Genomic DNA, 22,841 nt, shown 5'->3' with positions numbered 1-22,841 from the left:
GAATACAGTATGAAGAAATGAAAAACGATGAGAGCTTGAAGAGAACAGGGCATAATACAGAGTTGAGAGAGGGGAAGAAAGAGACTCGGAAAGAGCAGATGGAACCTACCAATAAAAATAAAAAGGTGAAAAAGCTGATTTCGTTCTGCAGTGACCATAAAAGAGCTGGGTTTGGTGCATGTGAAGGTGCAAGGTTAAAAGGGTGACAAAACTGCCTTCAAATTGTTATTTTGCTTCATCTCTGGGTAAATGGGAAATACTTGTCAGTAATAACCAAGCACGGTATGTGAGAGTGTATGAGAACGTGAGTGAGATGGGAAATGATGGTAAATGCTTGTCAGTGATGGCTCTGTGTTAAGAGTGTTGGGTCCCCGTGGATTAAAAAAAGGAGTCCAAGTGACAAGACTGCAGCAGGGAATTTTTAACCCTGTAGCTGCTGGTCTACATCAGCCACAACTCTTCATAGATCTGACAGTGATTTGAAATTACTCTCACTATATGAGTTGTAATTTTCAAGAACCTGCTGGTAAATACAATATAATATTCAACTGCTGAGGACTAATTTTAACAAATGTTATTTTGAGCCATTCCACCAGAGGATAGCAATCAGACGGTCAGTCCACCCCTTTGGTTCAAACTAAAATCATCTCAACAATTGTATGCATTGCTACATGACATTTGCCATCCCCTAAGGATGAAACTTTTTTGACTTTTGACCTTTTTGGTCCTCATACCTTTCCTGTCATGTCATTATGACATTGCCATAAAATTAGGTATAAAAGTGCATGTCCATCTTTAAAGGTGCAGTGAGTAAAACGTAAAAGATTAGCAGCATCTAGTGGTGAGATTGTAGAATGCAATCTTCTGAACACCCCTCCCGCAGAGGGAGGAGTCCGAGAGAGGGTACGCTGGCTGGCACCTTTGAAATAACAACCTTGTCGAGAGCCAGTGTTTGGTTTGTCCATTCTGGGCTATTGTAGAAACATGGGGGCACAACATGGCTGCCTCCATGAAAGGAGACCTGCTCCCTATGTAGTGTAAAGTCTCATTTTTAAGATTAAGAAAATGCACCAGTTGGTATTTTCAGGTGATTACACACTGACAACAAATTTATGAACACTATATTGCAATTCTAATACAACATTCTAAACCTTTAGCACCATCAAATATTTAAAAAAAATTTTTTTACTGGTACTTGAGTATCTGTAAATCTAATGACAAATACACTCAGCCCAAGATGAACTTATTAGTAATTATTAAATGTTGGCATGCTAACACTGAACTATCCTAAGTAAACATTGTACTTGTGTAATCGGTCTTATCTTAAATATAATGTAAATAACAGAATTTAGGCTTTTTCTTTTCACTAATGCTAAGAGCAGTCCAGACGTCCCTGAAATGAGGCCAGTCCTGGATTCTTAAATGAAATGGCATTTAAATTGTGTTTCATCAACTGAGGTTAATAACTAACATTAACTTAATATGATTTAATAAAATGCAGACACATATGGAGGATATGCAATACAGATTTTACATGGCTGGAGGGTATTTTCCAGATAATGCATGATAATGTTTGTCTATACAAGAGCTAGTTAACACCTTGACTTCGTTATTTCTGTCTTTAATACATTTGGTGCTTCATACTGTGACACACCTGTCAGACAAATTATCTTCAAAACCTGTGATCGTTACTGATAACCATTAGCTTATTGATAAAGCTTGATATGTGCTAATTCAATTTAGTTTTTTGAAAACAAAAATGGCATAATCTGTAGAATTCATGAGGTCATTAACAGTAACCCCTTAGCTCTCCACTTTAGTTGGCATTCAAGTTCATACACACAGCACAACATTTGAGAGACCAAACCTTTACATACATCAACTTATTTCATACAATCCAATATGACCAGGTACAGCTCTTCTATGATTTTGGCTGTGAACAAGTCCCACAGGCTGGCTGCACTATTCAGTCAGATCAGCGGATAAATAACCACGCGAAGAGAACAGGTTCAGCATTGATGTTTTACTAGAAAAAGAAATCAAATGGAAAGAAAGAAATAAAGGAAGAAAGAAACAGAGTGTTGACAGCCCCGCAGTCAGCTTTTTGCCGCCTATGCATGAAACCTCATGTGCTGGAGGGGGCAGAGAAATAAACACAACAGTGTCATATACAATTTAACTGCCTGGTGTGTCTGGTCTGATAACTAAAATATATGTATCCAATGTAGAAACCCAGTAGTTCTGCTATGCTGTGCTGCAGTACTGATGCCCAAGGCTGTGAGGAAAGTGATTGTAAACTGTCCATCATGGTTTTCAGCCATAAAGACACTTGTTTTTATCCATTGAGACCCATCCTGTTTTAAGATATTATTTTCTATTTATTGTTTTGCCTGTTGAGTTTACCTTAAACTCATTTGATGCAAGGTTTATGCATGATGACGCATGTGTATGCATGTAACTGGCAAGTGAGAAAATGGTTCCTGTGAAATTTTAAAGGTTACAACACAAAGTGTGCAATGTTCTGAACCAGGAACCAGAAGAAACTTATATTGTCAACTAGTGTCTCAAGTTCTCGATACATGTCCAGCCCAGTATTTTGCAGTGTAGGAGGGCAGAAAATGAAGCCATTTCTCATAGTTGAGATGCACTTTCTAGAGAGTTTTGTTTTATGGTTGGACAGGAGGGGGGATCAAAGCAGAGTGAGGGGAAGACATTACAAGAGAAGGAACAAGGAAGATTTGAGAGATGGTAGTTAGGACAAACAGTAGAATAAAAAACAAAGAGGACAAAACAAAACAGGAGAGAAGAGCAGGGAAGAAATGCAACATTACAATCTCACATACTGTACAATACAGTCTCTTTGCAAATATCTCCACCATGCTAAATTTGTATTATGACAATAGAAGTAAAACCTCACAAAGGTATATCCGTAAAAATATTTTTTCTTTTCTAATTGCTCCTCAGATGTTGATGCAATATACAGTTGCTACAGAAAGTATTCAGAGCCTTTTTGCAAGCGTTACTGTGTTGTAAATTTAAAAAATGCCAACCAATGTCTTCCCCTCAATAATAATAATAATCTAAAAATCAAAAATCCTAGATTTAAACCCCCTAAAGCATATGTGGACAGTCCAGCAGCCAGCATTTGACAGATTCTTCCCATGCCATAGGAAGGAGTTGTACAGGATCAGTCAGGTAGACTGGCCTGGCCAAATGCAGGTTTACAAAGCTTGTAATCTTAATCAACAAGACAGAAAGCCGGGGGTGAATATTTTTGAAAACAACTGTGTATTTGACTATTGTGAAAACTGGCAAATTGATGTGCCAAAACAGGCTGCCATACTTTATGTCACAGACTTTAACAAAAATGTAGGATTGATTAAGCTGGAGCCAATTATGTTCCCAAAGTGGAAAAATCCCTTCAGTCTGAGTTGAAGACAAATAACAAAAAGCACAGAGGTGAATTAAAAGGTAACACATATGCAAGACACTCTTGAAATGTCAGTCAGCATTGTAATCGCAGTGGCCCATCCTCTCTAGAGTCCTGCCCAAACATGCTCTCATTGTATTGCTCCCGTGTTGAATACTGGCATCTACACGCTGTCTCAGGGGGCCTTTGCTCCCACCAACAGAAGCTTCTGGAGTAAAAACACTGTCAGACAATGAAACGTAGTGAATTACTAATGGAGAAACAGCCAACAAACTAAATTATCCAAAGCTCTCGCAGTGCTGGGGTGATCAGTCTGAGCTGACCCTGTGTATGCAACAATATGTGTGCGTGCATTTCTACGTGTGTGTCCGTGTGAGTGCCAGATGGACATTCAGTGTTGAGTAGGACACACAAAGACTGTGGCATATTAATATTGTCAAGTTATCAAAACAAACAAAAAAAAGCCATTTAACAGAATGTATGCCATGGCCTTTAACAATCAGTGATCAATGTTTTCTATAGCTCTCTATAGACGTATAGATATATATTTGCATTATATATAATATTTAGATTTATTAAAAAAAAGATTTGATCTTAATTACAAGTAGTGGCATTTTCTTTTATATTCATTATTGCAATGAATTGTTATCTAAGATGATTAAAAAAGACAGGTGACAGGTGACAGGTGTTTTGCTACGCAGTTATTTACAACAGTTTTAAAAAGCAAGCTTTCTGATATGGTACCTTTCCCTGGCCATTGGAAAAGACGGAGGATCTCAAATGACAACAAAACTGCCCATTAGGGTCTATGCTTTAAGAGAAATCTTGAATTGTATCAGTATATATTCATGTTTCAAGTCAAATTAAGCTCTCACAGCGTAGGCCTGTGATTCTCAATCCTTTTATGACCCCTGAACGAAACACTGTTGGCAAAGATAATTACATTTTGACTTGCCTTTTCGATTTCCTGGATATTTGGATTCAGGTTTTAAGAGGAAATGGAGGCTGAATGTGTTTCCATTGTTTAAAGGTTTTATCCCAAATGTTTTAAATAATTATTCAAACTTGATCCAGTGTTCAGATTGAGAAGCACTCCATTACGTAGCCTTTTGAGATCCTCCCATACATGTTTGATTTTTTTTTCTTTTCATCACTGAGCATCCTGCTTCCACCATATTTTTTTACACTTTGCTATTTAGTATTTCTACTGTCATGATGGTGCTTTTAATGAAAGACTTCATTAATTACTACTTTTTTTTCTTTTTTCCTTTTTTTTTTTAAAACAAACCTCTGTGAATTCTGTGGCCAGCGTCAGCCATACTTTTTTTGAGGTTACTTCTGTTCTAAATTGGCTGATTATCTCACTGGTTTGGGGAGAGAAATCATTCTACGTATACGTATAGTAAGAAAGCATTTTCATTCAGTTTGAACAGTCCATGGCAAAGTAGCACATTTGCACAGTCCGAATGTTCAAGCTTACAGTTTTCTGGTCTTCTAAGGGTGATAATACCTGGCACTCAGTCGTTGCAGGCAAGTTCAGATGATTTAGATGATAAGGACCATAATGATGATGATGATGATGATGAAGAAAATAATATTTGTTGTCTTAGTAAGGCGTTGTTAAGGGGTGTGGCTTATTTGCTAAAGTTCAATGAAGACAGAGCAGGAACAGAGGTGTTTGGGTTTTTTTTTTTCTTACCATCATCATCTTTATCACTATCATCATCATGATCAACTTTGTTCTCACGTTCACAGCTCATAATTCATTATGTCTGTGCTGGCTCTCCTGTCGTAATCAGGATGGTATTGTCCAAAAAAAAAAAAAAAGAAGAAAAAAAAGAAAAAATGAAAGTTAAAAAAAAATAAGGATGCTGCAGGCAAGTGTGATAGTCATAGTTGTCCATTGTTTTTTTTATATCCACTGTTCACTTCTCAGCTGTATTACAATTGTCTCTTGTAAAATAAGTCAATGGCAGCAGGAAAGTGAGATGATGATGCAGCGTGTTTGTGTATTCAGTGTAAAAATGTGCATTCAGTGTCTCTGTATGTCAGTAGTTAAGTTTCTGTAACTATAAGCCTGTTTGTGTGTGTGCGTGCGTGTATGAATATTTATGCTTGATTTGTTATGTGTGTGACTGTATATAAGCATGTATGTTTGTGTGTGTCCTTGTCAAAGTCTGTATGTTTGTGTGTCATTAAGGCACGGCAGGTGTTTTTGGTTTTCAGGGCAGTCCAGAGGAGACCACTGCAAGGCCGGGGTGTCGGAGGGATGCGTGGCCAGCATGCACAGCTTTGGGGCAGTCTGGCGTCAGGACGCGGCCATTCTCCCCCACACTTCCTGTGATGGACAGACGGGCCTTGTTCCGCATGGCTTCAGAAAACGACAGCTATACAAAGAGAGATGGAGGGAAGGATGAAGATGGCAGAATGGACAGTTTGTGTGAAAAACAATCTTCTAGACACAGAAACCTCCCAACAAATGAACTCAATAGAATAAAGACACAAAAGTTTCTACACAAACACATGCGCTACAAACACCTACACATGCATGTGCCTGTACACACAACAAAGACACTGTACGCTAACACTGGTCTGAGGGCGCACTCACACATACAGATAAAACAATACCGTGAAACTTTTTACATTCAGTTCTACTTCGTTGTTTAATGGTTTACATTATAATCAAATTAGTGCTGAAACGGTCAAATAAATGTCAACAACAACAAGCAAACTCAGTAGAGTAATTCTTCAACCAAAAAAAAAAAAAACAGCAAACATTTGCTGATTTAAGCTGAGGATCTGCTGTTTCTTGGTTGTGCTATGATTGTAAAAAATCAGTTTCTTTGGCTTTTTTGAATTTTTAAAAAGCTATTTGAAGACAATGCCAATATTCTGGGCTTTTAAAAACTGTTTAGCAATTTGTTTTATTTAACATGCAGATTAGTTAGTAAGTGATATATATACTTACACACACACACACACACACACACACATATATATGTATATACAGTATATATGTATGTGTGTGTGTGTGTGTGTGTAAATGGATATAATTATCATATAATCATATAATTTGTGTGTTAGTAGATCCAAGTTTGAATGGTAGAAATGATCTAGACTTTGACTAATTTACAGTACATGGTGTGAATGCACCCCAAACTACAAATTCAAAACTCACTAAAATGCATCTACTAGCATAGTTTTAATAAAGACAAATGTAAAAATGAAAGCAGGCAATAATCAACAAACATGAACAGGGTGGAGAGTAGGTCATAGACATCTGCATTTCATAAGTGACCATGCATTTCTGGGTTCTGGGTTTCAATAATCTGACACATCCTGGTGAGGATTTGGAAGGAAAGGATTTGGAAGGTGAGGACTTTGGAAAGACAAATGGAAAACATCAAGGAGTGATTTTATTGCAAGGTTTAAGATTTATAGAGAGGGAGAGACTGACTATACTGCTCGGAGTAGGCTGACACTTCACACAGATGGGTTACTTTGTGATGTCTCAGTAAAGTTTGTCCAGCTGCCGTGGAACGAAGACATAAAGCTTTATTTTCCCAGTGATCATTTTTGCCTCTTATTGAGTAAATGAAGCAATTAGATGTTTGGCTTAGATACACAAATTGCAGAACAATATCTGAAGACAGGCATTTATACTGTTTATACTATTTTTCACCTAAATAACAGCATTTACAGACAGCCAACTGTGCTTGGCCACCTCTTGCTTTAATGCTGTCATGCTGATATACAGCTCATTTAAAAACTAAAGAGAAACCAAGGAACAGACTACACTTAAAGATAATTTTCAAGGAACCGATATTGTTTAAAAGCTTTAATGTCATTATTGCATGTACATTGAAAATCTTTGGATGATTAAAGTTAGACAAATATGGCCTAGAGAGTTACATAGCAGTCTGCAGTCTTAAAAGGACTGCTGTTTAGCTCAGGGTTATTGCTTTTGAATTTAGTCCAAAATATTCTCTCAAAGTGGTTTATGAGTAGCAAACCTTATACTCCATTTAAAATTTACATTATTAATTTTGAACTGATAACAGCAAATATTTACTGCATTTATTTTTGCATCCTATGTGTTTAATTATTGCAAAGTGATCATCAAATACCTGATAATGCCTCTGAATGGTTTGCTAAGCAGATCATCAAAACGAAGTCCAGTGTTTCTGATCACTTTGGTTAAATCACTTCAGTTTAATTGCTTCATTAAACATGAGTCACAGTGTTACAACAACATCACTTAGTAGCCGTTCTGTATGAAGTGTTTGCTTCATCAATTATTCCTCTGCATTAACTCCAAGTAACTGGAAAGTTTTGAAGTTGTGAGGGCTAGAATAAGTCAAAGTGGCGGTTTGGGTCATATACAGCAGGGATGCACAACTCCAGTTTATGGCTGATATATTAAAGGTGCAGCATGCAGTAGGACAGTGCTGACTGCTAAAGCTGAAAAAGGTTACTTCAGCGGGAATAAATAATAGCTACTGTGTGCAGATGTAGATTTTTGTACCCTGCTTTGTCACTGTTAAATTAGAAATTCTTAGGTATGCAGGACTTTTTGGTTTGGTTTGCATTCTTTACTGCACATTTGAAATAAATAAACATTGTAAAGTTAATTTAAATGCAACCAAAACCCATTGTGACTCCTGTGATTAGAAGTCAAGATTATTTCAGTTCTCCTTATAAGGACTAATAATTAGTAGTGTTTTAAAGAGAAGCCATTTTTACTTTGTGAAGGGATTAAGCAATTAATCTCACAACCACTCAATCAACTGATGGCTGCAAGTTGACTGTGGACAAAAATGAAAAACTGCTGCTGGGTAAGAAATCATTTTCCTATTTCATTTGTTCCCTTAATAATTAAATGTGTTACTGTAACGGACAAGGTTAAATCAGTTTTTCAGGATAAAGTTGTGCTACAGAATCTTGTCTCACACTAAATTGGTTTGAATCAACTCAATGTGAACTGGCCTTAACAAGCACCAAACAGTGTATTTTCTATGTTGTATTTTTTTCTTACATTGGAGTAGCACTGGTTATGAAAAGTGTGGTGGATGCCTACTGATATGAAAATATCTTACAGTCTTAGTTTCTTCTCCGATATCTGTCACATTATGGATGAAAAAGCTTTAGTTGGACCCAAATTCATAATAATTGGTGTCCATAAATTAGCTAATTAATTTGTAGCTGGAAGCAGTTACAGATTTTAATGAGGAGCACCACACTAACAAACATGAACTCCCAGGATAGTGAAACACCAAAGTAGACTATCTTTACAGACTTATAATAGCTTAGCCAAGAAAATACTGAAACATAAGAATGAAATCTCAACATTGGAATTTATTACTACTAATAAACCTGAACCTTTTATAATGTATATACTATTAGAACTGATATATGCCCCTTACATTTCTATACTATATGTATGGTTGTAAAAGCTGGAATTGGTAGTCAGTCAATTGATTTGTCAACTGATAGAAAGTTAATCCACAACCATTTTGATAATTTAAAGTTAAAATTCCAAATATGATCTAGTTTCTGCTCATTACTTGTGAGGACTGTGAGGATTTGCTGCTTTTTTCTTTTATAAATGGAATGACAAGTAATCTGAAATCTTCTTCTAGGAAGCAGTGATGGACTTTTTCCAGTATTTTCTGACAAGAAAGAGAATTAATTGAGAAAACTATTGTCAGAGATAAATTGATAAGATAATTTTTAGTTTCATTCCTTTGCAGTGTAAAATTATGTTTTTAATGCACAGCAGCCCCTGAGAATGGAGTTACGCATCCCTGCTTCATCAATATTTCGTTAACTAATAGCCAAAATTTCAATGCAGGTGTCTAGTCAAATCATTAGCGAAGAACATCACCATCACTGCCATCATTATCATCATCATCATCATCACCATCTGCAGCCAAAGACGATGGAACCAAATCTGTAGTCACACAAATCTAACCCCAAACTAGCTCTGGGTGAGCAGTCAAGGAATGAAAAATAACAATCATGGCAAAACTCAAAAGAAATTTCAACCCCAAAATAAGAAGCCATTAAGCTAATAAAGTAACAAAACAGCCAAAATAAGGTTTCATAAAACATAAAAAGCTACATTGGTTCCACAATGCTTGACCACATCCTCATCACCACATGAAGAGCAACACTGTTGCGTAGGGCTGCTATCGCCAAAACAACAATCTACAGCACCACCACCATGATCAACACCACCATTACCCCACCTATATGGCAGCCTCTAAATCCTACCCCTATATCTTGACCCCCTCGGAGCCGTACACGTTGTACCCCTCCCTATAAGTGGCTAGATTCTGGGTGCTGGGGGAGGGGCTGGGGCAGTGGGGGGGGCTAAGGTCCACCTTCATGCGCTTGGCTTCGGCCCGTGACTTGTAGCAGAACTCGACCAGAGCCACCAGCATGGCCAGGCCCAGGCCGCCCACAAGGATGTAGAAGACTCCGGCCACATTGGACAGGCTCAGAGCCTGGGAGGACTTGTCCTGGAGAGAGGGAGTTGGACATGTGTGGCGAGGAGTTGGGGAGGAGGGGAGTGAGGAGTCAAAGTCAAGTGTTGGTGAGGAAGTGGGAAAAAATATGATGGGTGGAGAAGGGCAGTCAGTAGGGAAAGGAAGTGAAAAATCAAATGGAAAAGTGAAGGAAGAAGTGGAGGGGAGTGATGGCAGAGCGTTTAGGGTTAGGGTGAAATGAAAAAAGAAATAGTGTGATCAGGATTAGATTGGTATGTAGGATGCAACAAGAAGGAAAAAATTGAGAGGAAGAATATGGGCGAGTGTGGGTAAAGAGGTTGGAAAAAGCAGAGAGAGAGACAATAGGGTACAAAGAATTAGACATGGAGTACTGGAGCTTGCCAAACAACTAAACTGTTACTGGTATTATTACAAATGATCACATTATGACATTCTACTTGTGCAGCTACAATTATTACTACTGTCACAACTACTGCATACATACATGTATACTACACATCTGTAAAAACTACAGCACAATCTACATTTCTACTGCAACATAATCATATCAGAAGTGTTCAAATCATTTAATTTAAAAGCACATCAAAAGAATGTAAATCACGTTGAGCAAATCACAGAGCAGGCTTTAATCAGAGTGGTGATGACATTTCACTGCAGTTTTAATGACATTTAAAGGCTCCAGTGGTATATTCTAAACATCTAAACACCTTGAAACTGAAAGTGAATGCTTTGAGTGAGGAGTAACAATGTAGGGTATAAAGCACTTACATAGAAAATGCTTATACAAATGTGGTAACACTTTATCTCACAGGCTCACAGCTGTCTACTTCATAGGAAACATGTGGAGAAGAACTGCAATTTACTTCAAATTATAGGGTGACTTCAGAAGTTCAGCAGTTCATTTTGTTACAACTGAGTCACTTGTCTTGAGTTTATTTGCAGTTGTTGAATTCAAGAAGGAAGAACTGCTCCACTTAAACCCAAGTGATACTTAATTCATTCTTCATGTATTATTGAAATCTCCATTCTCCATATATATTAAATTGTATTCTCATCTGTTGGCACAATTCACAAATTTGAATATTCAGTGACCTCCTTTTAGATTGTTCATCTGAATTTTTAACTGCAAGTGTAAAAACTGAAAAGTTATTTGATCTATAATTAGTACCAAATAACCGAGTTCTTCTAGAAACCTACTTAGGACATTATAAATAAAGTACCTGTAAAATAAAGTGTTGTCCAAATTTTACTCCATGTATAGCCTAGTCCTGATTAAATAAAGATGAAGGCAAAAGCTGCTGACAATTTTAGCTCTTGCTAAAGCTAAAGACAGAGTGGTATTCTTATCTGCATCTGGTGGATGAGTTTCAGGTGACCAAAAATGGGCTAGTGTATGAGCTCAAATAAACATGAAAGTGAAAATAGGCTGATGATAATCAAAATTCACATTATAATTCTAATGTTGACTGTAATGAAGATGGGATTGCCACAGATTGCTACAGAAACTGGAAGATTTTATGTTTAATCTTAATGCAGATTTAGAAAACTGGTCCACCATCACCATAGGAAGCACAGTGTAAAAAAATGATGCTTGAATCTACTGTGGAGCACACTGGTGATAGGTTTCAGGGTATATGAGAATAATGCTATTGCTAAAACAGTAGTTGCAGTAATCTGGAGCGTAATCAGGATGAAAGTTTCAGGCTAGCGTTCTGTGGGCCGCAGCAGCGTGAGACTGACCTTACTTCCAGAGTCCTTGGGTCCACACTCTCCCTTGTCATACCACCATTTGTTTTTCAGTTTGTCTAAGACGCCTGCTTCGCTCAGTTTCAAAACTGCAAGGTTTACCGGGGTTCTTCGCGTGTAAAAATAACATAAATAACATCATAGGTCATGTTATTTTATGTTATTAGGGTATTTCACATTTGCATTGCACAACTCAGTCATAGAGAAACTTTTTGTTTAGATCAAGTGACCTAGGATGGATCCCACTGAGTACATGTGTGTATGCTCGTTAAGGAGGGGCTGGGGGGAGCGAGGTGCTACGGCGAGCTACAGACATATGAATGGGACCCACCTTTGTCACTTCAGGTAACACACCCATGCTGCCCGGGCTGCAACTCTGAAAATGAGGCAACTACTGTTAAGCCAGGACTATTGACATCAGGCTAGCGTTGTTGGTATCTCTTGCTACAGCTAGGATCGTTTCTTGTTGGACTCAAATCACACTTAGCTTGCCTAATGAGTATTTTCACTGTGAGACGGCTTTTTGTACAGACATTCATGAAGCCCAGAGGCCGAATCATTATCTAGTAATCCCCTTACTTTTCACTAGGAGCCATCAGCAAGTTCATGTTTTCACTTATCCAGTGAAATATCAGAACACCTAACACCTTTTTTTCTTGATTAATGCAAAATACTTTGTTGAACACTTGATTTATCACTATTATCATGTTAACATGCCAATGCTGCCAATTAACACACAGCTGGGTCTATACAGCCTCAAAAAGCTGCTGACACGGCTGCAGACTCCAGTCATGTCTACATTTTAAAAGAAGATCTAGGGGGTAGATATTGCCAATAAAATGGGCATATTTCTAAAATGCTACGATTGTTCAAAATATGTGAGAGGTAGATTTTGAACAAGTGGAAAATCGAGTTAGCACTATACAGAAGATAAAGGATCATTTCATGACCTAAAAGTATGTTGTGTGTATGTAAATGTTTGATTCTTTAATGCAGTAGAGATAACTGAGGTGAAAAAGATCCCTGAATGCATCTGTTAACACTCTAACAACAAGCAGGATAGGTAGGAAACTTTATCCTGCAATTGTGTTGGGTTTCTATCAATTATTCATCCTGCCCTCTGCCTCAAGTCAACCTGACTCTAAAAGAATCTGAGCTATGACTTGATTTGGGTCTCATTTTTCCATTAAGTGTTTTTAAACCTGTTTCATCTGCCATGTACTTGAGCACCAGATTGGAGTCTCTCAGACATTCCTCTTATTTTACTATTACTCAAGGCTCTCTTCTATTTTCTCTCCCTATAATTACCACTAGGGGGCAAATATTCCTGCCTTGACAGTAATTGCGCTTTTCTTTTTCCACATATTGATCACTAAACTCTTCTCCCATTACCTCACGCTCCATCCTTTTAGAGAGGCATTAGATTAATGCAGTTTGAAAATAGTTATTATTATGAGATGTGCTTCACACCGAGAGGACATATTTCTCAACATTTTGTTTTCTGTTGATTGAACATTAACAAAATGTAAAAGGTATTCATGTTTTTAAAAAGTAGCTTGGTTATCTTTTGGGTCTCTAAAAGGCACAGCCAAATCACTTCTTTCAAAATTACCATTATTTTTTTTATGTTTATTCTTTGTCAGAAAATAATATTCTCTTTTTCGGTGTCTCAACAAGCTCAAGTGTTGTATCTTTGTCACTGGGTCTGAATCTTTTATGTAAAAAGACACACACTGCTGACAACAGATGCAACATTGTGCCTATTTTTGAGGCTGCAGGGTGTCTCAGGAGATTATAGGGTGTCGCTTTTGCCCTCCCTGTTTTCCCTGACTCTTTGCCCGGGCAGATGCATGTGTTACACTCCCAGGACAGGGGGTCGTCTTTGGCTTCCCAGCCAGTGAGCGGCCCCTGTCCCTTAGTGGTGGGGTGGGCAGACAGAGAGGGCTAACCTTGGAATCCCCTCCCCCGCTGCCACATTCTCCTTTGTCATACCACCACTTGTTTTTCAATTTGTCCAACAGGCCCTGCTCGTTGAGCTTTAGCACGGCCAGGTTGACCGCATTTCTTTAAGTAAAAAAGGAGGGACAGATAAGATAGTTTGGTCAGAGCAGAGGGTGGATGGACAGACAGACAAGATGGATTTGGACCACAGCCAGGAGGAAGAAGGGGAGGGACATGAGGAGGAGAAGGAAGAGAAGGGGTTGACGGTGGGATGGGATGCACCCAGGACATTACTCTCTCTTTCTCTTTGACTTTCTTTCTTCTTCAGAGGCCTTTTTCAAATTTGTTGTCTTCATTTCACATTCTATTTTTTTAAATATTTTCCATTATTTTCTGTTATTTGCTCAATATATCTCTCCTCTGTTGCTATCCTGTAACTAATAGAGGTTGCCCCACAGTGAGTGTCAGATTGGTGTTATAAAGTGTGCTAACCAGGTCTCTGCAGCCTGGCAATGGTGCTCCTGTCCCCTCCTGCTGCTCCTCTGCCTTCTTTCCTACTAGTTTCTGCATTTGTGTGTATGTGAGCTTGTGCTAGTGGCTCCAGTTTCCTACAGTCCTCCTGCTCCCACCCATTAAGGGATTGACCTCCAAACTAAACTGAGGGACACAGGGCTGAATATCAGGCATTCATGCTGTTTGTCCACACACTGTATATAAAACTGAGCTCTTACCTGGAAAGCAATATGCTTTCAGTCTTCCGGCCACGTTAATCTTCTTCTCATTAAGGTTAAATATACACAAATGAGGTATATGCATCACATTAAATTAAATGAAATCTACAAAACTTAATTTTTCTAAGCTAGACAATCTAAAGGAACAGCTAACAGTGCAGTCAATTTGCTGATAGTCACAAATCACTGTACTTTTCACTTTCAATTTGCCCCATTTTTCACTAGTGCTGCCAGTGTCTTATGATTGCCTCAAAATGTGGTCTGCTCCCTTACTCTTATGTCTAAAAAAATGTCTACAAAACATGGCTGCAGGAGCTGAATGATTTTATCAAATTTATTCCCTGTATGCCCTTCACTTTATCCTGTGTCTCTTTCTTTGGTATCAGCTTTTTTTTTTTTAACAGCTATCTGCAAAGGACCTCCCAGCTGTCCTTTATTCCAATCACCATGCTGTGCTGACCACTCTTTTGTTTGTGAGGTGTTGTAATCAGCCAGGCTAATCTCTGCAGAAAGGTCACTGCAGTCACTGGCTACTTGTTTGTTAGCCTGCCTATCTGGAAGTGCAATCTCATCTTAGAGTGTCATGGTAGACTGCAGGTAAGAGCTACTTTGAGACTGAGAGGCGGTCAGTTCAGGACCATGTAGGAAAGTAAACTACTCTCCCCACTCAACAATTCTTTTCTCTTCATATTTTATATATACTTGCATTTGTTTAGGGAAAAACTGATCAAAATCATTGTTACTTTGCCAACGTGAGTTTGAAAGGAATAAAAGCTTCTATAGGATTAGCACTCTGAGTAAAGAAAATCAAGAGTTTCAGAGAGAGACAGTGGTTGCTAGGGTTATCTAATCTACAGCCCCAGAATAATCTCATCAACATAAGAGGTATGGATGAAAACAGTTCAAACATATCTGAGTCGTGATCAGCAGTCAATTGTCAATAATCATATTGAGCTATAGTTCAGCAAGCATACTTTCTTAACACTCATTTTAATCATCAGAGTATTCATTATCCTCATCAACATCATCAAGTCAAATTAACACTGTGATTGGTGCACTGAGAGGAGACTCAGGCTCACCTGACATGCACACTTCCAGCCACGTGTGTGCTCCTGAAAGACTGGGTTTCTGCTGATTGAGAGAAGCCAGAGACAACCGTGGACAGTCCCAGGTATGTGTTTTGATAGGGGTTTAAAGAGGGACCCCATCCACCCGCTGTCTGTCACTTTTCCCCCATAAACGAAAAAAAAAAAAAAACTTTTCTTGTAAGTAATCTACAGTGAGTGGGCTTTAAGGGATGTTGTTGCACCATTCACAGGGGAAAGTTATAGGCACAGGATGTAAAGCTGTTTGTGCTCGCCTTTTACCAGGCAAGTCTGAGCTGCTGACAGAGAGAGATGGAGGGAAAGACGAGAGAGAAAGTGGTCTGGCTTTACTGAATTTAGTCAATTATTTTCCTTCAGCAGGCACTTGTCATGTTGTGAAGACAAAATACCAATATGTCTGTCATAGCCACCTGAAAAATGAATTATTTGCATTGCTAGTATATCTCACTGGGATTGTTATTGTAAGTCCAAGTTAACAAGCCAGATAAATAAGTGTCTGCTCAGGGAAAAGCAAAACCAAAGGACCAACTGTATATTCATTCACTTTCTCATTTCCTTTCCTCCATTTAAATCCACTTTTTAACTAAGATTTACAGACTGTGTAGTGATTACTCCTTGTTTTAGGGTTTAATTTGGCATTGTTCAATTACTAACCAATTCATCTGAATTAAGAATTGAATTCTCTCATGCAATTTTTGTGTTGAATCCTGAGCAATGTTTACTTTCTAGTCCCCCCATTGGCCAGGCCCCTCTACCTTCTGTTTCCTGTTAGACTATAAATTCCCCATTGTGGCTCTGGATGTAGCGGCAGCAGTCTGAGTTTCTGCATCTCCTCACAGTCATTTTCAGTTAATAAATCTCTCCTATAATAATCATAATAATAATAATAATCATAATTATCATCATCATCATCATCACCATCATGACTACTATCTCTGAGGATGAAAGGAACAAAGAGACAAGACTACAGACGCATGGACAGAGTTACCTGTTAGGTGGCCCTGTGGAGAAAATGATTGTAAAAGCAAGGGAGAGGAAGGAGCAATATGACTGTAAAGGGATGGACAACTGACAGTGACACAGGACACAGAAATGGAGCTAAACAGACCCTAAGTTAACAGAGAGATGGCTGAAGAGAGTGAGACAAAGCACAGCAGAGACAGACGGACAGAAAAAAAAACAAGAAAGAAAAAGAAAGCCAGAAAAAAAGAGAGACAAAGAAATCATGAAGGGAAGAAAAGTATGATGAAATACACAGTCAACAACTCAACTCACTTGTCTATATTGCTGCTGCAGGGTGAAAACTGTTTAAATTATGAACAAATAAAGTGTATTGGTGCTATATTTTTAGTTATCCCTATAATCCGCAGCATTAGAAAAACTTGCCAATGGTAACTAAATTATTAAATTTTTGTAGGTGAGAGGTTATCGCCCAACAGCAGCGACAGGTTTATTTAGGTGTAGTATAAAAGGCACAGCAGGGTAGGTGGAATATCGCAGCAATAGTACAGTATCAGCTTTGTTACTGTTTCCTATTGTTACACTATTCCACCCACCTTAACTGTGAGCCTTTCGGTGTAGCAATGCCATATCCTTTGGAATCCAGGTTCCCCCCGACTTTCATGGTATCACATGGCTTGCGCTGCTCCGTGTATTCATTCATGGTGGACTCCAGTAGGAAGGCATACTTCCCCTTGGACTTGCGGACCCTCGCCACACCTTCCGCTGTGGTTTTGGTGAACACAGTCGGTTCGGCAGACTTCATATACGACCACATCTTCTCGTATACGGCTATTTTGGACCTCTGGGATGGTGGAGGAGGGAGAGGAGAGAGCAGGGTTTGATTAGGAATGAAGCCAGATTTTCTCACAGATGATGGAGAAATGAGAGGAAAATGCCAGGGGGATAGAGACCATGTGGGGTAAAGCCACTTGATTGAGAGAAAGGTGTACTGCTGGTAATATTCTTTACATATACTGTCATCAAATCAACAAAAATTGAATCAATTTAACTAACAAGCATTACAGGTATAGACCTCAAGCTTATACTGTACATCTGTGGTATAAAAGTCTATAGTTGTCTAAAAATTTTAAAAACACATCAGTGATCCACATCATTACATGGGTAATGTTCCTGCATTACCATGCACACAGCAACTGTAGTTTGTTTGCCACTGTAAATACTCCACAGCCAAATGTGAATTCATTCTCCATTGAAAATAATTCCCAACAAAGAAACGTTTGACTGAACTGAACAAAGTTTGATAAAAACTATACTCCCCATTGTTTGAAGGAATTATTTAACCTTCAAAAAAACTAAACTCTATCTCTGTAATCAGTTTTAAAAGATGTTTTAAAAATGAATGGGTTTTCTGTTTGAGTGCCACAGACAGGCACCACTACACTGCACTAAAGGTCTGGGAAAGACACTAACACATCGTTGGTTTTGGTCTTTTAGGGGCCACTAAGAAAAACCTAGAACAACATGTTCTTTACAAAGGGTGTGTTATATTTCCCACTTATACCTTGTTGACATGTTAGCAGCTTCTCTAAATATGAATATAAAAAGATATTCAACATGGCATCCTTACTGAGACAGGTAGGCAAAATTAGAGCTCTCAGCATGAGAAGTTAGGAGACAAAAACAATTAGTGCTGTTTATCAGGTTGATCCAATGACAGTAGAAACAACACTACAGTACTGGGTTTAAACCTAAACAGGGTGCATTACGATATTACTGAATGTGTTTATACTTCAGTTCATTTATTGCCCTGGTTTCTCATTATGGCTGAGGCTGATTCTCTCTCCCTCTTGTAGTCCTTGAATAAAATTACATTGCTGATGGAAAACTGTCTTCCATCTTCCATTTTGGTACTCTGGCCTAAGATGACATTTGTAACCACATTTAAAATGTAACACGATATTTCCCTTGACAAGACAAGTATCAATCTTACTTCAAATGAGTTTATGACTGAAATAGTGGCATACTGATCCATTGGTGCAGTTATGAATTTAGTCACCTGCTCTAAGAGAAGAGCTTTTGCAGAGGAAATCTGTCTAGCATGATAACAAAATATATTACATTTTGTATACCCCCAGCATATGTGCCTGTGCTGTACATGTACTGTATGTCAGGGTGTGTACAGTATGTACAATTCTCTGCATCTGCGTCTGTAAATGTGTGTGAACTGATCTGTGCATGTGTGGCCTGTGTGTACTCAAGAGTGAAAATAACAAGCAGAGGAGTCCAACTGTCCTCCTTCACAAATATCCTGTTTCTTTCTTTTCTTTCTCTACCGGAGATAAAGTGTTATTCTTTCACTCCGCAAGTGATAAGCCATGGCCTCAGCCACCAAAACCAGTGCCCAAGGGAAGGTGTGTGTGTCAGTGTGTTGCTAGTGCGTGACGGACACCTATCCCATAATAATGTCATTCACATCTAATAGGGCCAGCAGGCCCTCCTTTCCCCATTTACTGTCTCCTCTCTTTTTATTTCTCTATGAAAGTCCATCATGGATTAAAACAGAACATTCTCAGTATTCCCTTCTTATCAACCCCACCTCTTTTATCATTCTTAGAATTCAAGTTTAATCCACCCATCCATCATACTTTCTGTCATTTTTTACATTCTTTTATCAAATCACTCTGTCCATTCCCAATAAAATTTGTGTGCTTCTCTGTTTTTTCCTTTTGTGCAATGTGTGTGTATCTGCCTGTGTGTGTCTGTGTCTATGTATGTGTCACAGTGAGAGTGAGAGACAGTGACAATGAACGCTCTGCACGTATAAAGCAACGTCTGACCTTGAAGGAGTGCATGCGTGACAACATGGTTTGACTCTTTAACAATGAGTGAGGCTGTGAAGGAAGAAATGTATGCTGCAAGTCACCTTCAGGCACCATCACTATGGAAAACACTTTAAAATATATATCAACACAGATCTGCTCTATAGGAGAAATGCATGTAAATATGGACAGCAAACACATGTGGCTCAATGTGCATACATGCATGCTTACATGCTTACAAACACGCATGCATGCTTGTGTGCACACACATGCACACACAGATACACACACACAGATAATTAATGGTGGTGGCGAATCCCCCTCAGCTGTGGGAGAGTAAATTGCTTTTTCACCCTCCACAGATTTCAGCCCGCTCGTTATGTTGATGATGCCAGAGTTGCTCACAGAAGCACAAACTGTCTGCTTCAACCTCCTCCCCCCCCATCTGCCTCCCCAAACACACACAATAATGCACAGATCTTTACAAAGCATAACTGTAAATTGCTATACATACACAGACAATGCATGAGCACACATACAAGAATACTACAGAGCATGACAATGTGACTGAGCAGATTTGGTTGCGACACTGGTGTTTTGCCTGCAGTTGATTCTGTCTTCATTAGCATTGTGTGTCTGTGTGTCTACATTTGCATGTGTGTATGAGCACTTATGCAACTGCAATCCACATAGGTGTCCAGGTCAAAGGGTGCAGCCCCCTCAGGTGTCCTCCGGGCTATTTAACTCTAATCTGCCATCATTTTCTGCTCACTATTTAACTGTAACAGCTCCCTGTAGTATAGTCTGTTCCAACTCTGTCCACGTCTTCTGTCCACCTAATCCCCCTCTAGTTAACTGCTCTTTACTATCCATTAGTATGATTACTAATACTATTGCTTTAGCTGACAGGGTGGGGTGATCAAATGCAAAAGGGGTATGGTAAACAAACATTGGTCCACTCTAATCATGACTTTTTGAGAATGGGAATTAAAATTACAATAATCATTCCTCAAAACCTTAGTGTGAACTTTGATGAAGCCATCAAGCTATATAAACAAATTAACTGAAAGTGAAGGCCAGTCATTTCAAAGCCTCTCTCAATTTAAGATGAGGACAAAGAGTCATCCACTCATTCCTCTCCTCCCACTTGGACTACTGAAAATCAGTTTACACTGTCATTAGTCACTCGTCCTTGTCCCACCTACAGTCAAGGATGAACTCTTCAGCTTGGCTTTTGTGTGGCTTCAGTAAAGAGATAACACCTCCCTCATATTTGCATCCTACTATTGGCAGCAATTTACTTCATACACGACTTTAAGATTTTGTTTCTTGGTTTTAGTAAGAAACCACTGGTGTGTTTGATCTAAGCTTGAGTTAGTTAGATCATTTTAAGCACACTACATGCGTTTTGTTAATTATCATGACATGTGGTATCCATAGCTTTAATAATAATATTAAAAAAACAGGATCAGCAGTGTGAAAAGAACTGTCCTCCTCTGAGAATTTTTGATATTTTCCTGCAGCCTGAGCCCACTAGCAAATTAACCTGACTTAACACAGTGAAAGCCTGAAACCTCTAAAGGAACCAAGTAAATGAGAAGAGTGACTGGAGTCCATACCCTGAAGAATTCCTTAGTAGAGCCTGAATCCAGTGTCCCATAGGCTATCTCTGTCTGTTTGGCCAGGTCCTCTGCGCTCTCTATGGGTGACACCATTCTCTCCACAGTGAGGAAGGCAGCAAGGTTGGCTGTGTATGAGGAGATGATGATGAGGGTGAAGAACCACCACACACCTCCAACAATACGTCCAGATAGAGACCTGGAGAGAAGACAGATGGAGGCGAGGTAGGAACAGAGAGAAAAAAAAGGAAGATGGAAGTGAGGATAGAGGTGGAAAGACTCCAAAGGTGAAGAAGGGAGACAAAGCAGGAGAGATCAAGGAAATGAATTTTAAGAATTGTAGATGAGAAATTAGCAAAAGGACAGGAGGAAAATAATGAAAGAAAAGATGAGGGTGAAGGTTAAAGGGATATAAAGAAAAACAGAGGAGGAAACATAATTAAGGTTATTTCCTGAGTCAGAGATAAGAAACAGAACACGCTGTAGTTTTACAAAGCATTTTAACACCACCATGTGCATGACTGTGAAAATGACAGTGCTGCCAAAGTAATTGTCTTTCAACCCACAAACCAATTCTGCCCAAATAACAATAACAAAGGCTACATGAAACAGATCGTAATCTGGGCACTCCTCCATCTCTCCCATCTTCATTCTCTCTTTTCCCTTTCTAAGTGTTTACTCTTTTTATCTACCAATTGTGAGTAGAAGCGTCAAAGTAAGTGGCAATTCATTTTGTTTACTTGAACTTGTTTTCACCGAGTAAAAGGGGGAGAGAGCAAGCAGGAGTGAGCACATTTGAGAAAAGGAGAGAAAGATGGCAGAAGGTTGTGAAATGTTAAGTTTTCTTTGAGAGCGCTGCAGTCAATAAAAGGCCTTGAAATTCTAATGGGTACAGAAAACAACGTGGAGGATCTATGCTTTTATGCTTTAGAAACAGGGAGAAAGAAAGTGAAAAGCGAGTATAAAATGTAAAAAAACAAAACAAAACACACACAGAACATCACATTCACAGAAACTGAAAAGGAAAATGTTTTGTAGCATTTCCCTTTCAGGTCTTACTTAATGTTAAAACATACAAATACGTAGTCCAAGAGAACATTCATGAAAATTATTACTTCCATTTTGTTTGCATTCCTCAGTAAATTGGTGATTTGAAAATGTGTCACCTAACTTCAACTCCATCAGAGAAATTTTAGTTTTTCTCTAAAGGTTAAAGGAGACCTGCTCCCTATGTAGATTCAAAAGACTCATTCTAAGATTAAGAAAATGCAACAGTTTGTATTTTCTGGTGATTACACACTAATGATAACACATTAGTATTGATATAACCCTAACCCTATATATAATTTCTGATGAGAGACAGCTGTAAATATTAATATACATTAAACCTTTAATTACACCTGCAAAAAATGAAACCGCAGATAAAAGTTGCAAAACACAGCACTGACATTTTAGCATCACTTAAGCTGATGCCATTCTACCAAATAGTTGCTTATTTACCCATTCAGAGGCATGTTTCTGGCTACCAGTTGGATCTTGTTGACTTAGAAGTTCCCGCTTTTTTTTGTTTAGATCTGTTTGTGGGCTCTAACTGATGAATTGGTAATGATTATACTTGGCTCTTTAGCTGCTAAACGCTCTACTATGTTTCCCAGCTAGAGTCGCTTGACCGTGTCTGGTGTTTGATACTGAGCAGGTACTGTGCTGTCGTTTTTTCAGAGCTTTTTCACTGCTGTTTTCACAGCCGCCTGCTGCTGGAAACAAAAAAGAACAAGTTCAAAGATGCTCAAACTTTAGGGCTGAGGTAAACGGCAGACCCAAGTGATAATTATGTGTGGGTTCACATAGTCATTTCATCATTTGTTATTAAAAAAAAATATTAATTATAGTTGTTTTTCACAAAATTTGGGTGACACTCGTCTTGCAATCAGACAGTGAGGCCTAATATCTCTTGGACAGATAGCTGTCAATAGCACT

At 38.6% G+C, this 22,841-nt stretch overlaps 1 protein-coding gene across 2 annotated transcripts in view; it reads right to left on the bottom strand.

The window, feature by feature from the left end:
• Nucleotides 1-5,346: 5,346 nt before the first annotated feature.
• Nucleotides 5,347-22,841, bottom strand: part of gria4a (glutamate receptor, ionotropic, AMPA 4a) — an 87,451-nt gene continuing 69,956 nt past the window's right edge. The window contains exons 14-18 of one of the 2 annotated variants that reach the window (XM_026297028.1): nt 20,865-21,063; nt 17,020-17,267; nt 13,635-13,749; nt 9,814-9,951; nt 5,347-5,817 (exon numbers count right to left, since the gene is read on the bottom strand). In XM_026297028.1, coding sequence (XP_026152813.1) covers nt 5,653-5,817; nt 9,814-9,951; nt 13,635-13,749; nt 17,020-17,267; nt 20,865-21,063 — 865 coding nt within the window. In that variant the 3' untranslated portion in view covers nt 5,347-5,652. Of the gene's footprint in view, nt 5,818-9,813; nt 9,952-11,679; nt 11,795-13,634; nt 13,750-17,019; nt 17,268-20,864; nt 21,064-22,841 lie in introns of both variants that reach the window. The other variant, XM_026297020.1, reaches the window with a different exon arrangement.

Source organism: Mastacembelus armatus, chromosome 13 (assembly GCF_900324485.2).
Source record: "Mastacembelus armatus chromosome 13, fMasArm1.2, whole genome shotgun sequence".
NCBI lineage: Eukaryota > Metazoa > Chordata > Actinopteri > Synbranchiformes > Mastacembelidae > Mastacembelus > Mastacembelus armatus.
The sequence above is the reverse complement of the archived record's forward strand: the minus strand, read 5'-3'. Positions and strand labels throughout refer to the sequence as shown.